The sequence below is a fragment of the Rissa tridactyla genome, chromosome 9 (genome assembly GCF_028500815.1).
Source record: "Rissa tridactyla isolate bRisTri1 chromosome 9, bRisTri1.patW.cur.20221130, whole genome shotgun sequence".
Taxonomy (NCBI): Eukaryota; Metazoa; Chordata; class Aves; order Charadriiformes; family Laridae; genus Rissa; species Rissa tridactyla.
Window position 1 is genome coordinate 48,089,121 of NC_071474.1, and position 17,143 is coordinate 48,106,263.

General features: G+C 51.2%; 1 protein-coding gene across 7 annotated transcripts in view; it reads left to right on the forward strand.

The window, feature by feature from the left end:
* The first annotated feature begins 581 nt into the window (after window positions 1-581).
* Window positions 582-17,143, forward strand: part of LOC128915163 (exocyst complex component 1-like) — a 34,068-nt gene continuing 17,506 nt past the window's right edge. The window contains exons 1-8 of one of the 7 annotated variants that reach the window (XM_054215159.1): window positions 582-688; window positions 1,216-1,396; window positions 1,491-1,722; window positions 3,510-3,717; window positions 5,096-5,223; window positions 10,378-10,537; window positions 11,309-11,502; window positions 15,815-16,042. In XM_054215159.1, the coding sequence (XP_054071134.1) occupies window positions 3,594-3,717; window positions 5,096-5,223; window positions 10,378-10,537; window positions 11,309-11,502; window positions 15,815-16,042 (834 nt within the window). In that variant the 5' untranslated portion in view covers window positions 582-688; window positions 1,216-1,396; window positions 1,491-1,722; window positions 3,510-3,593. Of the gene's footprint in view, window positions 689-1,031; window positions 1,397-1,490; window positions 1,723-1,756; window positions 3,718-5,095; window positions 5,224-8,045; window positions 8,363-10,377; window positions 10,538-11,308; window positions 11,503-15,814; window positions 16,043-17,143 lie in introns of those variants that run through there. The other 6 variants (XM_054215163.1, XM_054215161.1, XM_054215164.1 and 3 more) reach the window with 6 other exon arrangements.

Below are 17,143 nucleotides of genomic sequence, written 5' to 3' on the forward strand. Positions count from 1 at the left end.
CACACCACCCTCCAAATCCTCACTCCTAGCTCCTGACCCTGGCTCCTCTCTGGATTATTGCTTTTGGCTCCAGCACGGACCTCAGTTACTTGTGGGACAGCACTTACACCAATGTCTGTCCCCAAATGCCTGTGGTCCTTGGGCTTCAACAGGACCTGGCTTTTGGTTAACACTAAAGTGCATCCCAAGGTGTTACAAGGAAACAGCACTGAGGATTCCTTTATGCTTAAAGCTAAATTGTGCATCATGATTACACGTCTTGCTTAATGAGGGCCATTAGCATCCTGTCTGACTCCAAAATCTCTTGGAGGTTTCCGAGACCCTTTGTCAAAGGAGGAGGAGGAGGAGGAGGCAGACAGAGGTTAAACCACAGCTGCTCCCGTTCAGCACTTTGACTCTCGTTAAGGAAACAGAGAGGAAGAGGAGGGCGATTTCACCTTGCTTTGCTTTTAGTCGACCCCCCCTCTCCACCCCCACGTTCCAGGCTGTGTTCGCGGCGGCCGCACCTGGGCTCTGCCGCGTTCGCACCGGGGGTTTCCTGCCCTGACCTCAAGCCGGCGGCTTCGCTCAGGTTCTTCGGGCTTCCTGTTTTTCGCTTAAAGCTTTCATTTTACCAGCAAACCGTTTCCTGTTCTTAAGGCTTCTTGCGACTGAAATCCCGCAATTGATCCTCAGCAAGACGTGGCTGGTAGTCTTTGAATGCTCTTCCTTTCGCTAACGCTCTCTTCCCTGCTGCCAGCGGCCTGGACGGGTGATGGGCACCTCTGGGAAAAATTCAGGAAGGTTTCACTGAGATCTTTAAGCCTTACAGGTCGTCTCTAGAAAAGGGGGGGGTTAACCGGCTCCGCTACAGACAGCTTTTCCATTGCATTTGTGGAAAGTATTGTGCTCTCTGCATTAACGTATCAGGGAGCCGGGAGCCCTCTATTACTTTGGCTTTCAATCGTTTCCCTGTAGCTGTTGCTCAAGTGTTATTATAAATGAATTAGTGGGCTCGAAGGCAATAGCGGGTACAGATGCTCGGGCTGTGGGCTGCCACCCTGCCACCCTGCCTGCCTCGGCAGGTGAACGCCAGCGGAGAGACCGACAACCTGGCAGGGATGGAGAAACCAAGATAACCCGGCGAGGGGCTGCATTCAAAGAGATGCTATGTTGACAGAATCATTTTAGCAGTAAATTTCTTTTTTTTTCTTTTTTTTTTTTTTTTGGTCACAGCCACGGTGGAAAAAAGCTTAAATAACTGCGGATGTGATCGCAAGCTCGTTAACCGTGCGGCTGAGCTGAAAGCCCCATCACCGTGGGGAGGGAGCTGCTGAAGGTTTCACTTGTTTCAGTCCGTTGCAGAGCAACCCGTAAATTTCAGTCACAATTAATTTCCCTTAGAAAAACATTCAAAGTGCGTGATCTAAATATTATTATTTTCCTACAGTCTATATTTTTATTTATCCCTAATTCTGACTAAAATATTTGTGTTGAATGTAACTTTTTAGTGGCATCCGCTTTGCTCATTCCCTCACCGCCTGGATCAAAGGCTGCAAGAACCGCTGGTGGGTTCTGAGCGTTCATACGTGACACACAGGACGGGAACTGCCCGCTCCTCCCTGACGGCGCTGGGTTTGACTTACGACGGAAATGCATCTCCACGAGTCTTAGCTCTGACCGGGAAGTTGTGTGAGAATTTTCCATTAATATTGTGGACTATAAAAAGGAGGTTGTAGCCAGGTAGGGGTGGGTCCCTTCTCCCAAGGAACAGGCGATAGCACAAGGGAAATGGCCTGTGCTGGGGAGGGGGGAGGGTTAGGATGGATATTAGGAAAAATTTCTTCATTGAAAGGGTTGTCAAGCGTTGGACCAGGCTGCCCAGGGCAGTGGTGGAGTCGCCATCCCTGGAGGGATTTAAAAGCCGGGCAGACGTGGTGCTGAGGGACACGGGGTGGTGGTGGGTTTGGCAGTGTTGGGTTAATGGTTGGATTCGATGATCTTAAAGGTTCTTTCCCACCTAGACGATTCTATGATTATAAAAAAAAAAAAAAGCAGTTTGCGAACAAGCAATGTGTTCTTGCTAAAAACATTTCTTCTAAGACGATTTAAACAAACCTTTTCCTTCTTGCGTGGGGTTGACCGGAATCAGTGTATTTCAATACCTCAAGCTGAATCAAGCCGCCTGGTTCCAGGGCAGCACGGAGCGGAGCTTGCCTGAGCTCTCCAGGGCTTGCAGTCTCCATCTCCCGTGCTCTCCACGGGCTGGACTGGGAGGCGGGACCCTCCTGCGGCCCCGAGACCCCTGGTGCTTTGAGCATTGCTGTTAAGGAGGCAGCCAGGAGAGATCCTCTTGATTAGGTGGCTTTCTTACTGCACTTCTCTGGTCTGTAAAGCAATGGTTGTGTTACCCTTGCAAAATGTCCTGAGGTGCTGCAATGGTTTAAAGCTGCGATTTCCTTAGGTGACTTTTAGTCATACCCATCGTAGCCGTTCTCGGGCTGTGGAGAAGCACGTTCAGCTACGCAAGCAAAACGAGGGGGAGAAGAAGCTGGGGTTTGTTTCCTCTTAGGCTGTGAAACCAAACAAATTTGCACTTGTTCAGCTGGCTGGAGAGCCCCGGCGTGGGCGCCCGCGCACGTCCCTGATGCGCTCGCTAAGAGCACGCAGCCGGAGAGCACAGACCTGGTGTCCCCAGGAGGGACTCAGCCCCGGGAACCGAGACCACGCTTGAGCTTCCCATTCCCCCTGCGTTACCCCCTTCTCCTTTCAGGTTAATTAGCTGATTAGCTTGGAGCCAGGGAAGCTGAAAAGGGCAGGAGAGCAGGGACCTCCTTGGGAGTTTAGGAGCTGTTGGCTCTTAATATTGATGTGCTAATGAGGCACATCAAGGTTAGAAACGTGGGAGCACTTTCATGCTCTGCACAGGGTACTTTCCCTCTGCTGGCCGTGGGTTCAAGGCCCAGGGACCGAGGCAGGGGGCTCGGGAAGGCAATCCAGCCCTTCCTGGGGAGCCTCTGCCCTGGTCTGCATGGCTACAGGAGAGCAGAGGGGGATCCATGGGAGGGGAACTGGGGACAGAAGGGGAAGCAGCGGTGGCCTAAGGCTTCTCCTCACCTGCTATTTCTCCAAAAATGAGTATTTTAGGGGACCGAGGAGACAGTGGGGTATCCCAGAGTGGTCAGCTGATAAAGAAAGAGGAGCAGCTCACCACCCTCACAGTAAAGAATTTCTTCCCAATATCTAATATAAATCTCCCCTCTTTCAGTGTAAACCCCTTCCCCCTCGTCCCATGGCTCCCCTCCCTGCTCCAGAGTCCCTCCCCAGCTTTCCTGGAGCCCCTTTAGGGACTGGCAGGGGCTGGAAGGTCTCCCCAGAGCCTTCTCTTCTCCAGGCTGAACCCCCCCAGCTCTCTCAGCCTGTCCCCACAGCAGAGAGGCTCCAGCCCTCCCAGCAGCTCCGAGGCCTCCTCCGGCCCTGCTCCAACAGGTCCATACCCAGCTTCTCCACAGCCTGTTTGTGTTCCACAGGAGGTGCTGTGCAGCCTGCGGTGACCACGAGCGTCAGTGGGAGGCACACGCAGCTCCCACTTGCTGCCCTGTTCGGGCATCACCATGGCTTCTCTTTGGAGCTCGCTGGAAAAAGATGTGTTCAACCCGCAGAAAAAGAGGCTGCTGGAAACCGTTCGTGTCTGGAAGACGGGGAAGAAGAAGAAGATGTCCATTCTCTGTGTTGTGGGTGAGAACCCTGGGGGACTGGGAGACAGGTTGAGTTTCAAACCCAGTGAGGTTTCTTGCAGGTCCAGTCAGAGAATTTGGTCTCTGATGGCTCTTTTCCTGATCTGGGAGAAGAGATATGACCACGAATTGGTATGCTGTATTTTAAGATTAAATGAAAGAAATCTTAATCCAAAAACAGGAGCTGTTCCATGTCAATGTAGCATGTCAAGAACTGGCAACAAAAGCACAAGTTCCCTCTCGAATGTCGGATGATCTTTAGCTGGTTAGAGGGAGCTGGGGTTTGCAGGATTGCTCCCTCCACCAATCTAAGATATTATTTTTTTTTTTACCATTTGCATCAAATCTGTCATTAGAGGTCAGCAACAACCCATTCTAACACAACACAGCGTTACAGCCTCGTTGTGTCTCTCCGTAGTTTTGGTGAAGGTGTTAACAGTACCAAGACACTTCAGGAGCCCGCAACTATCTGATTAGGATGCAAAGGTGCAAATGCTTTGGGAAATTTTCCATCTCCTTTGGTCTATGCTTTTCCAGTTGCTCCAGCACCCCTGAGAAATTGTTAGTATAGATTTTTTTGACAAACTTACTGGGAAGAGACTTTCTTGCCAATGGGCTTCTAGACAGCATAGTCACCTACTGAAGGATGAATTTCTGACAGCCTGAGCCATAGTGTTTGACCTAAAAGATGTGCTCCAACTGGCTCTGTAGTCAGGGGAGGCCAGGAAGAATGTCTCCAAGGGATGTTGTAGCCACCCTAAAAGTAGCATCTAAATTACATGAGTTACCCCTGGAAGCCTCCATGCCAGCTTTCTGGAGGTATCTAGCTCATATGGGAGATCTGGATTATAATCGCATGAATGATGTACACCTCCCAGACGAACCAAGAGGTGCCTGTAAGCTAATTGGCACTGGAAGTGATTTTTGGTGGAATGTATTAGTGTGGGTATCGGTCAGACGATGCAGTGCTTTTGGACTCTGTTGGGGGTAGGGCCAGCAATATGGCACGTAACGACTGTAAATCGTATTGCACGAGGGTGCCCCTTTCCCATCACATTTGGGTCTTGCTGAAATATTACTTGTGTCTTGTGTAGAGCACAATGGCCTGGTTTAAAACTCATTGAAATTACTGGGAATCCTTCCATAGACTTCAAAGTACACTGGATTAGACCCCAGAGCGCACTTTCCATATCTAAATACTGAATGAAAATTAAAACCGGTAGAAACCGAGTAGTGTCTCTCCATACAGCCACAATGCAAAACCAGTGTCTGTGTGTCCATCTGTACCTGACCACTCACACTGAACTGTTGTGTACTGGGCTAAAAATAATACTGTGGTTTTTTTGTTTGTTTTTTTTTTTCCTATCCCTCACCCTCAGTGGACACTTTTAGGCCGATGCAGCCGTTTCTGGTGAAGGTCAAGGTAGAGCGAGGGGAGCAGTACAAGGTGGCCTACAGGTGGCCTTTAGCAGAGCTGAAGCTGGTAGACGGCAAGACTCTCAATCAGGTAGGACTGATTTTCCTTCGGTGGCAAAGGGCAGAACTGGTGATGGGGGAGAGAGATGAATACGAATCTAGAGAGACACAGGCCAGGATCCATAAGGGGATTTGGGTCCTCTGGAGCTCAGCCCTTGTGTTTAGATGGTGGGAAGAGCAGTGATTTCTAACATAGGACTGAACCAGCCTGAATGACGCTAATTTTGAGGAAACAACCATCATTAAAAAAATTTAAAAGCCCTCCGCCTTCCCGCAGAGCTGTTTCCTACAGTATGGTGAACTGAGGGCCCTCCCTTGATGGTTCCTCCATCCTCCATCAGTGCTTTTGGACTTCTCATTTCCCTGTGCCCAGGATGCTGAGCTGGAATGATTTCCTCCCTCCTGAGACATCCCTCTCTAAGTTAGGAAACGTCAGGCTGGCCAAACACCTGACCAGGGTGAGCAGTGAGCGGGTGACCGCTGCATGGGCACAGCTTCCATCAAGATCAGTGGGCAAACTCCCCTTATCCCTCAGGCAGAGGAACCCCCTGACGCTCTTTGCAGCATCCCTCAGAGGCCGGAGAGATGGACGGCAAAGCACTGCCCTTGTCAGGTCTCCAGCATTTGCAGAACACACTGTCAGGCCCATCTGTCGATCCACGTTGACAAAGCTTCTTGACAGACATTTGCGTAGGGTATTTAGAGATTAAACAGAGGCATTTACTGAAAGGAGGACTATAGAGAGCCGGAGTCAGTGTGAGTCTGTGCTTTTAGGGTGATGTTAAGGTTTTTGGGAAAGAAAGCATGGACAAGATATTCCCGTTCTGCTGCTGGGGCTGGCAGAGTGTCATTAAAGTTGTTATAATTAGTTTTTTTATTAATGTGAATGTTCCAGGGGCTTTGGCAAGGTGCCTGGGTTTTCACAAGCACAGAAATAAATGAGAAAAAGAACAGCTTTCCAGTTCTACATCCAGGACAAATAAAGTACATCTGCACAGCGTGTCTGAAAGGAAAAATCACGTTTGCAGCTTTGCAGAGCAGCTTGATCCTATGGGTAGAACTGAACTGATATCTCATTGTCTTACATTTTCCCACGCACAAGGGGAACGCATGCTTTCATCCTGCCTGAGCTTTCCTCTAGCAGATGAGCCTGGCTCCACCAAGTCTTCTAAACTGCTTTAGTTCCTGAGGAATTAGGATTACAAAATACCTCCAGGATTTCCAGTCCCGTCTCTCTCATTTACCATCCCAATGAGAAAAACTGGTCATACTCTATCTTGAGGTGTTGGCATATTTTTGAACCCCCTCCTACTGGGAGGCAAATGGCGAACTCGGTTGTCCCAATGGCTAAAGCCTTCTTAACCCTCCCAGCCTGTGTTCCTGCCCACGTCATCCCTGTTTGCGCTTGTGCCGTGGCTGTCCTTTAGGTTAGACAGCTCTTTTCCTTTGCAGAAGTATTTTTAGACGGCAGTCACCTGCCCTATTAACCTTCCTTCTGGCAGGCTGAGCAAACTGACCCATTAGTGTCCTCTTCTGCGTTGACTTCTCTCTTCCCTTTATCATCCCCTCTTCCTTGCCTCTTCCAGGCTGAATTGATCTTTCTTGAACGCAGGCAGCCAGTATTGTCCGTACCATTCCAAAAATGGGATCTGCTCACCAGGTGAAGCTGCTGCACAAGCTCCCCGGGCTGAAGCAGAAGGCTGAGGCCAGGACGTGTTGACATCTCTCAGGGTCCCACCACAGAGGCAAGCTCCCCAGTGCAGCCCAGTGCTCACGTCAGCACAGTGCCTCCCTGTTGCATGGCTTGGCAGGTCCACGGCAATCGAAACAAGAGCTCCTCTCTGTTTCTTAGCAGGTAGTATCGACTACAGCCAAACCCCAGCTCATGGGTCGACGTTCAGTACACGCAGCAAGGGCTTTGGTCGTCAGGTCTGCTCCGTTGTGCTGGGAAGCCCTCTGGCACCAGCAAAGTCCTGACACTGCGAGTCCAGCGGTGCTTAAACCTACAGCTCCCTTGACCAAAACAGTATTAATATTTATGAAGCGATTAACGGATGCCTCCCTGCTTTAATAGCTCCTCGTAAGGCGCGCTATAAACCAGGAGCATTGCAAATTCCTCCCCCAGCCATCACCGCGCCGCGCCGTCGCAGGGGCTGCTGCCGAGCCTGCAAAGCAACGCGGGGGCGTGATGTATTGCTTCGAGGTGTTTAGAAAACAAAGCTTAAAGCGTCGCAGGACTGCATCAATCCTCATAAACTCTGTGCCTGTTACGATGATTAGCATCAATAATTAGAAGTGCGGCTTCTAAGCTCTCCAGAAGATGAGGTCAGGCTGTGCCGCAGAGCTAATGAGATGGTGCAGGAAGGAGTTTCTTTCTGTGGGATGTTCCTAGTCCTGCCACCTCCCTTATCCTCTCCACCTGTATACCCCTTAGTGGCAAATACTAAGTCTCCTGTGGCTGGAGTTCCCCCTCCATGAGACTACATCCTCGGGCATAGATAGATGCAGAGATATTGACAGTTATACGGGTGGAAACAACCTGGGGAAATGCCAAGGGTGCTCCTTTTCCAGTCCATGCTCCTGTTATCTTGTGTGACCTTCCCCTGCCAGGAAATGGGGCGCCAGCAGATGCCGAGTGAAGATGTGTGATACCACGGTGCTGCTAGGGGGAACTCAGGACCGCGCTTGTGGAAGCCTGTTTCTGGGTTTTCTCTGGGTGTCCCCAGTTCTGGAGTGAGGAGAGGTTTGGGATCTCAGGTTGGATGGGGATTGCAGAGGGGAATATCTGCCGTGGGGGGCCGGGTGGGTGCTGGGCTTACCCTGAATCCCTAACTCCGGTTGATTCGAGCTTTCTCATTCAGCACATCATCACGCTGCAAAGCTTATTGCCATGGGATGCTGTAGATGTCAACGCTATGAATAAGTTCAAAAAGCCATCAGAGGAAATCAGGGACAGGAGGTCCTTCAAGGGCTGTTAAACACCGGGCTGGGGATACAACCTCTGGCTCAGCGAGCTGCTGGGTGACGGGCTGCTGGAGGCTGGCAGGGGATCCGGAAGGCAATATAACTCTGGACTTGCCCTTTGATTGCCTTTTCTCCCAAGCGTCTGCCACTGGCCACTGTCAAAATTCATGAGCATTCTCATCAGCTTCCACAACCTGCAGTAAAAGGTGAGGGGTTTATGTAATCTGAAAAGAGATCAGCGTGCTGGATCAGGACACTGGCACTGGTCGATTGCTTAGCCTGACCCTTATGGGCTAGACGAGGTGACAGTGAGGTGGATCGAGAGCTGGCTGAGTGACAGAACCCAGAGGGTTGTGATCAGCGGCACAGAGTCCAGTTGGAGGCCTGTAACGAGTGGTGTCCCTCAGGGGTCAATACTTGGACCAATTTTGTTCAATATATTCATTAATGACCTAGATGAGGGGACAGAGTGTATCCTCAGCAAGTTTGCTGATGATACCAAGCTGGGAGGGGTGGCCGACACTCCAGAGGGCCGTGCTGCCATCCAGCGTGACCTGGACAGGCTGGAGAGCTGGGCAGAGAAGAACCTAATGAGGTTCAACAAAAGCAAGTGTAGGGTCCTGCACCTGGGAAGGAAGAATGCCAAACACCAGTATATGTTAGGGGCGGACATGCTGGGAAGCAGCTCTGAGGAGAAGGACCTGGGGGTCCTGGTAGACAGCAAATTATCCGTGAGCCAGCAGTGTGCCCTTGTCGCCAAGAAGGCCAATGGCATCCTGGGCTGCATAGGGAAGACTGTGGCCAGTAGGTCGAGGGAGGTCATTCTCCCCCTCTACTCTGCACTGGTGAGGCCACAACTGGGACACTGTGTCCAGTTTTGGGCTCCCCAGTTCAAGAGGGACAGGGAACTACTGGAGCGAGTCCAGCGTAGGGCAACCAAGATGATTATGGGACTGGAGCACCTCCCTTATGAGGAAAGGCTGAAAGAGCTGGGACTCTTTAGCCTGGAGAAGAGAAGGTTGAGGGGGGACCTGATTAATGTTTACAAGTACCTAAAGGGTGGGTTTAAGGAGGACGGAGCCAGGCTCTTTTCAATGGTTCCCAGCGACAGGACAAGGGGCAATGGGCACAGGTTGGAACATAGGAAGTTCTGTTCAAATACACGGAAAAACTTCTTTACAGTGAGGGTGACAGAGCACTGGAACAGGCTGCCCAGGGAGGGTGTGGAGTCCCCTTCTCTGGAGATTTTCAAGACCCGCCTGGATGCAGCCCTGAGGGATGTGGTTTAGGCAATCCTGCTCTAGCAGGGGAGTTGGACTAGATGATCTCTAGAGGTCCCTTCCAACTCTGAAGATTCCGTGATTCCGTGATTCCGTGATTCCGTGACCCAGTACGAGCGTCCCGGTGTCCACTTCTAGGGTCAGAATTGCTTTACATCCTTTTATTTTCAGTGCTTTTATCATGCCCATGATTATTTGCCAAGTGGCATGAACACACCACTGGAATCCTACCCAGTTGCTCGGAGGTAGCAGCAGAAGTCCAGGGAAAGATGTCTATATCCGCAGGAGAGAAACACGAAGGAGGATTTGCAGTTAACTAGAGGAATTGCCTGCTGTCAGCCTGGAAATGCAGAGCCTGTCAGGGAATTCATTGATTGAGAGACTTCAAATCAAACTTCTGACAGCATTTAACCCTGGGCATGGAACAGGCGGTGTCCATCCCATCAGGTGGTGTGGGGGTGGTGGGGACGATAGCCCATTTTAGACATTTTTTATATCTGAGTCTGACTATACCTGTGCAGCTCCACCAAAACCAGTCCAGTCATCGGCATGGTGTGGCTGGTAGCACCGGTCTCCCTGGGGTCACCTTCAGCACGTCCAGCTGGTGCTTTGCTAGGTGGTGTCAGGGAGATGTCAGGATCATCCCCCTGCTTGAAGGGGCTGAGCTGCCCCTGCAGACAGAGCTCTCTCCTCCAACATCTGAGCCCTGTGCTAGTCTCCATGGGGCTTCCTGGGGCCACTGAAGACCCCAAAGCTTGAAACAGCCGCGCAGAGGTGAGTCTCCCTCCCTCCTGCAACCAGGAGGTGTTTTTCCTCCCGGTGCACAAGGTGTGTTCACAACATCAGCGCCGGCCGTTAAAGCGTGCTGCAAACCTGTGCTGCGTGGATGTGGTGTGGCAAGTGGCATCTAATTGATGTGCTAATTAACCTTCGACATCTAGGCAAGCCTGGATTTTGATCTGCACTTCGATAAGGTTTACAAGTGGACCGCTAGCAGCTTTGATGAGAAGAAAACCTTTATCAGATGCTTGTGGAAGCTGAACCACCGATTCCTCGCCAGCTCGGTCACATTTGTGAATGTCCCCTCCTGTGCAGCGGAAGGTAATTAGTTTCCTTGTCACACTCAGCGTGGTTTGGGTGTTTTGCATCATCACTATCACCGCTTTCGGGGGCGGAAGGGGAATAAATTTCAAAGAGTGAGTGCGGATGACGGGAGATGCCGAGGTGGGCACCAGTGAGAGGGAAGCAGGAGGATCCGTGTTTTGTGTATCTGGAGGCACAGCCGTCTGATTTATCCACCGACCCTTGCCATGGAGACACAGTGCTCGGCTGGGAAGAAAAATAGATGGACAGTTTATCTTATCTGCAGAGATGCTATCTGCACTCTGGGTTGGGGGGGTGAGCAGTAAAGTGTTGGTAATGTCAGGCCAGGGGAGACTGGCTGCCTGCCTGGGAACATTCCCCAGCACTATATCAAGAAATACAGAAATATATACGGATATAAAAATATATTTTACTCTACAACACATGATTATCAGTATATTTGATCAGAAGAAGCCTGTTCGTCTCTGAAATTTGTCTCAGCTTTGTGTAACAAACATATCAACCTGCCCCAACGCGCAATCCTAGAGAGGCGAGCAAGTAAAAACACAACCCGAGCTCAAATTAAGTTTCAAAAGTCCATTTTGTCCCTCTTACAAAGCCGACCCTTTATCCCATCCACATCTTTCTTTGCTCCATTCTGACTCACCAGCAGACTGAGACCACTGGACTCCTGTCACTTGGACTCAGTGGGTCCCTTGGGCTAATATTAGCTAATATGACATAACGAGAAGGCTTTGCCCACCTCTGCGTCTCTTCCTGTCCATGCAGGGAGACAAAGGCCCCAAGAAGACAGGAAGGACACTGTGGAGACAGAGAGCCAGGAGGTGCTCAGTGTGTACCAGGAGATGACACCAAAGGAAGCTGCCGATGTGTTGAAGCTGATGGAGGAGTACGAGCCCCTTGTGAACAACTCTGTGGCCTTTGCAGAGCAGCTGAGCAACGACCTCTATGTGCTGGATGAGGTAAGGGGGCCACGGGCTGTGACTCAACCAAAAAGAAGGTGCCTGAGTGGAATCTCTGGGCATCGGCAGCTCTTTCGTTCACGGTGGGCACTTGGCCTGAGAGAAAATCATCTCGGTGTTGTGCTACTTCAGCTCAAAAGGCATGGTGCACGTCAGGAGGACACTGCTGCTCCCTTCTGGAGGGTCAGGGTTTGTCCCACTGTGTGCTCTACCGGCAGCCAGGCACCAAACGTCTGTCTCCGCTGAGCTTAACCGCCCTTAGATGGTGGCTTGCGTGGTGTGCCTCCGATGCGTGTGGGGACCAACCGATGAAGCCCACCCTCAGTTTTGCAGAGGAGTAAAACAGAACAGTGGCACAGGCCCGGCGGCAGGGAAGGATGTGGAGCCCGTGGACATGCAGCTGTGAGGGATTATGACTCCTGGTGACAGCGCAGGGATGGGTAAGGGTCTAACTGGGGGCAAAGTGAAGTGGGGAGCTCTGGGGCTGGCTGAGGGAGGTGGGTGAGACTGGGGAGCTCTGGGATCTCCTTCACTTTGCGCAGAAGGTCTCTGTGTCCCACGCAGTGTGAATTAGGACCATCATTTCTGTAGCCACCGGTGCAGAATACATTTGTGTTGGGGCATTGCCTCTGGCCCTTACTGCTCTACGAGCCCTGCCTCCAGCCGGGTCAGTGGGCAGCAGCCACCCTGAGCAGTCCCACAGCCTTAACCACGTCTGGAAATGATTTATAGGAACTGTCCCAAGGGGAAAACGTGGTGACGATGCCCACGCTGTGCGTCTTCCCCTCCCTGGGGGGGCGTCCCATGGGGAGGGTTGGCCTGCCAGGCACCTCGGGGCACCGAGAGCTCCCCAGGCTCCTGCCGGGTCCACAGCCAGGTCTGCAGCCCATGGAGCGCCTGGGCCGGCACCACCATCCACACGCAGGACATGCAGAGGCAACAGGGACGGGTCCTGCCAGGTTGCCACGAGGGCTATCACAGATACATCAAAAATTCCTGTTATTTCAGTCTGTTGTTTTGGTTTTGTTTTTTTTTTTTGTTTTTTTTTTTTTAACTTGAGTGCTTTAGTTACCTTGGGAAGGGGAGAGCAGGGAAAGGCGGGGTAGGAAGGATAAAGGCTGCTGAGTAGGGAGGGGGAGGATGAAAGCGCGTGTGAAAAGCAGGGGGTGATGAAGTGCAGAAAGGGTGGTCTGGCAGACAGGGATGCCTGGAAGAAAAGGAAAGGGCCAACAACGATCCCTACAGAAGGAAAAGCGGCAGCCAGGGAAAAAGAAAAGAGGGGAAAAAATGAAACAGAGCTGGAAGGAGATAAAAAGTAAATGACAAACGGTAGTAGAAAGGGCCAATGAATAAGGCGCACATTATTTTCAGACTAGTGAGCTTTATTTACTTGATTAGAGTTGCTGTATTTTATTGCCTTTCTGCAGAGGATAACTTTTTTCTCTGAGAGCTGGAGCAAAATAATGAGATAGCTGCTTCGAGCATTTGTTTTATGCTAGTATATCTGGTGCTAGGGCTTTGTGGGTAGGTAACTGAAGAACAAAGGGAAAAAAATAAGCAAAGGAAATATCCTACAACATATGAGGAACCACAAACCCTAAATCCAACCTCCTTTAGCTCCAGTATTCGCTGTATTTCCAATTTGTATTTATATATGACTTATTACACTTGGAAACTTAGTAGTTAATCTGGAAGACCAAACTCCTGAGGTCTGCTCTGCTCTCAGCAAGTCCTACAGGCGCTTTGCGACTGTTTCCCAGCTGTAAAATACCCTGGGAGAGCAACTAATACATCTCTATTAAGTTCTTTGAGGTGAAAGGCGCCGTCGAATACATTGTTTTAATGCCTTCTAATGAGTAAATGTCACTTACTGCTAACACAAATTAATTGATGAGATGTTTCTATTTCTAAGGTTTAATCTGTGACATTAAGTGTTATTAATACCAGCAAGTTAGACTAGCACATGCATATATTTAAACGTTTTTTTCCCCACGCCCTGGCGATAACACCTTGTCCTCCTCTTAACAAAACTAATCACCCTCCGCTAACCCGTCTCTTCTGGGGATCGCGGAGCACCGCACCGACAGCAAGGACGCGCTTATCTGCTTCGGAGGGAAGGAAGGCACGGCCGGGGCGTGCGGGAGGCGGCGAGCTCTGATTTTTACATTGGTATTCCTGCGTCCTCGCAGCATCCCAGCACCCGCTGAAAGGCAGGCAGCTCCCGGCAGCTTTGTGCCGCTTCCAGCGGGAGAGTTATTACCCTCACCCGAGTGAACGAGCGAGCGGCAGTTCTCCGGAGAGCCCTTTCCGTCCTGCCGCTGGCACCGGGGATGCTTTGCTCCAGGCAAACCCCCCTGGGTCTGTTATGCCCTAATCAGACAATCCGGAGGCGCGGCGGTGACAGGCTTGCAGGAGGTTTATGGCTGTAATTTAGGAACTTCGAATAAAATGCGAAGCTCCGGGCAGGGTCCCTGGTGTGCGGCTGGAAAGCAGCAGTCCGGGAGCGGGGCTGTTTGCCCCCTCGCACTGGACTGCGTAGGATGGTTGGGCAACGGGCAAAAGGAGCACTGGCTTGGCATCGTCGGTGCGTTTGAAGGTGCAGATCTGCCTGCATTAGCAAGCCCTGCTTCAAAATCCCGCTGCCAAGTGAAACCTCTGCCTTCCCTGGGAAAGCCGCATCACTTTGCACTGGGGTAGCTTCACCTCCAGCCTTTGACAGAGATGCTTTGCTGTGCTGGCTGTGACATCGCGCTTTGCTTTTCCACAGAATCCCTCTGACCTTTCCACACCCCTTGTGAATCTGCCTACATCCGAAGCCATTCCCCTCAGTCCTTTCTTTCCCAGAACAACACTACCTTTGTCACAGGAGAGTGCAATCCATGCTTTTTTAAGGAGACCGAAGCCTTGGTGTCCAGGTGTGGGCTGCAGGGTGGCTCTCACACATTTCAGGAGCTTCTCCACGTTGCTCCAGCACCTTGTCCTGCATGGACGCCCCCTAGAGTGGAGCTGCTGGCTCATCTTCATCCCAATGGCAATGCAGGTGGAGCTTGGAGAAGAGAAAGTCCCTAATACAGTGACCGTGGATGCCCAGCATCTGCTGCGCTTTCAGACACATTCCTAATTCAGACCACAGGGTAGGTCCGAGCCACCGTAACCTGACTTGGGTTGAGAAGACTTTGCTTCTCTCCCTCCTGTTGTTTCCCACCGACGAGCAGAGCACAGGGTGTCCTGGGGGGTGCGGGTCCTTCTGTTCTTCTTCATTTAATGAAAAAGACCTCAGATAATTGAAATATCAGCAAAGAAAAACTTCTTTAAAAGCTTTATTAACGGAGAGAAAAATAGCAGTCTGGAAGCCTTATGCCTCCCAGGCCCGTGCCTATTGATTGTTTTCTTTGATATTCCGCGTGGTACATAGGCCCTGAAACTGATACAATTAACATTTGGAAGCAGTTAATCTCTAGCGGAGCTTGTCGGCAGCAATTAGCATGCCGTTGTGTCTCTACCGCCCGTCAAAGCAAACGCCTGAGATCCCCCTGGGCAAATTGTGCCTTCAGTGTCCATATTAGAGCCATATATACGTGCGTGTCTCATGCATGATTTAACTGGTTATTGATTCCACTGCCAGAGCAGCTCAGCTGGGTGACACCCTGGCAGCAGTGGCCGTGCCCGGAGCTCTGCTAAACGTGCTGCGACAGGCGCTTGGCATGGCCACGGTCTGCATAAATGCGTTAGAGCCAGGAAGAAATGGCCAGTGCCTCAAAGCCGGCGCGTTCCCTTAAAAATAGGGTGGGATGGACACCCGGGCCCTCAGGGGGCTTCACCGGTTGTGGGGGCTGGGGGTTGGAGGCTCCATGCAGTGTCCGCCTGGGACTTCCCTAGCGCACAGAGGGAAAAGCGCGGTGCAGAAGCCAGCAGGGCTCAGTACCCTCTCCAAAGGCTGTATTCTGCTCGTGGTCAGATTTGCCCAGCGACCCCATAGGAACCTCTTTGCTGTGGAAAATGGAAGCCGTCTGAGCGTACACCTTGCTCAGGAAAGGGGTTTGTTCTGCCCTGGCACCTGCGACTTGCAGATGGTTACTGATACAGAGTTCAGCCAAGTGCAAAGATATGACATTGACCACGTAGTCATGCAGGACAGCTGCAATTATAATGGCATCTTGCATGTTATAATGACAGGGGCTCTGCTTTGACATGGAAGGGTGAAGGTCAGGATATTTGACTTGGGAGGGTGAAGGTCAGGATATTTGACTCCGAGAGGGTGGTGATCAGTCCCTGCGGCAGCGCTGAAACCCTCTGTTTCTCCATTTCACAGGCCAACCTTAGAGCCATGATCTCTTCTGAGAAGCAGATGACACAGCTGATGAGCTCCATTGACGAGGCCTTGGCAGAGGTGGCCAGAGTGGAGGAGACCTTGCAGATCTATGATGAGTTACTGGGAAGCATGAAGCAGCAGATGGACCACATCCACCAGGAAAACTCCTTGCTAGATCGCATTGTTTCCAACAAGACAAGGCTGATGGATGAGATCCTCTTCCTCACGGTACATGAATTTGCAAAGACATATATCTTCAGGCTGTTGAATCTGTCAGAAAAAAAAACTTTCAGTGAGCCCAAACGCTCCGAAAACTGTTATCTGGCTGCAAAGGCTACAGAGCTTTTCTGGCCTGGAAATGAGAGACTTTGTTGCCTTGATAATATAAGGACAACCACATGGCTGGGATGGACTGCTGGTGGACCAGCAGCAGCCACGGTGTGCGGTACCCTCGCTGCGGTCCAGGGCTGTAAGAGGGGTCCCCGAAGGTCCTTTCCGTGGGCAAGATGAGCCTCAGATAACGTAACGCCAAGGACCTTCCAAACGCAGCTCTGCCGCCTTTCCCTTGGGATGCTGTGGTCTGCCTTTCACTAGCAGCTTTGGGACCTTCTCCTTACTCCCTCCGAGGCCGGTGGGGCAGTGCTTTTACCCTTGCACCCGGAGCACTGAGATCCTCCCAACCTTGTGCCTTCCAGGCATCCCTATGTCTGAGTTGTGGGATTTCTTGTGAGCAGCAATTGGCACGGAGGATAGCTGCTTTCTTCATCCCTCCAGGCGGTAGCTTTCAGTTTATATTTTTGTACTAGGGAAAACCAGCTCTCATTAGTAGGTAATTGCCATTTCAATAGCCAATAATCATTACCCAGGAATATGAAAGCACAGTACCTAACGAGCAACTAGAGCCAGAGCACACAACACCGGCCCCGGCCCCTGGTGAAAGCAGCTGCCCTCAGCACTGATAACCTGACACAAAGAGAAGCCCCTGGGGACTCGGAGTGGGTCCTGGGGCAAACTACACATCCACCATGGGAGAAGCGTTCTGGGCACTCCCTGTTGTCCTGGAAACGCTGTTTGTCCAGGGGATCTCTTGTTTCTCTTCCTACTTTCCACAGATGGAAGTTTCCCCATTTTCTCTCCTTTGCTTTATTTTTTTTTTTTTTTCTTTTTTCCCCGCCCTTGAAAGTAACTTAACTTTTATGTCCGTGGCTGCCATCAGCTGTGTGCTTTGTGCATATCAGCCTCTCTCCGCATCCATGGTGGAATAAGGAGTTTTTTCTGCAGTACCTCACAGCCACAGAGACACCGGGGCAGGGGACAGCACAGCCAGTG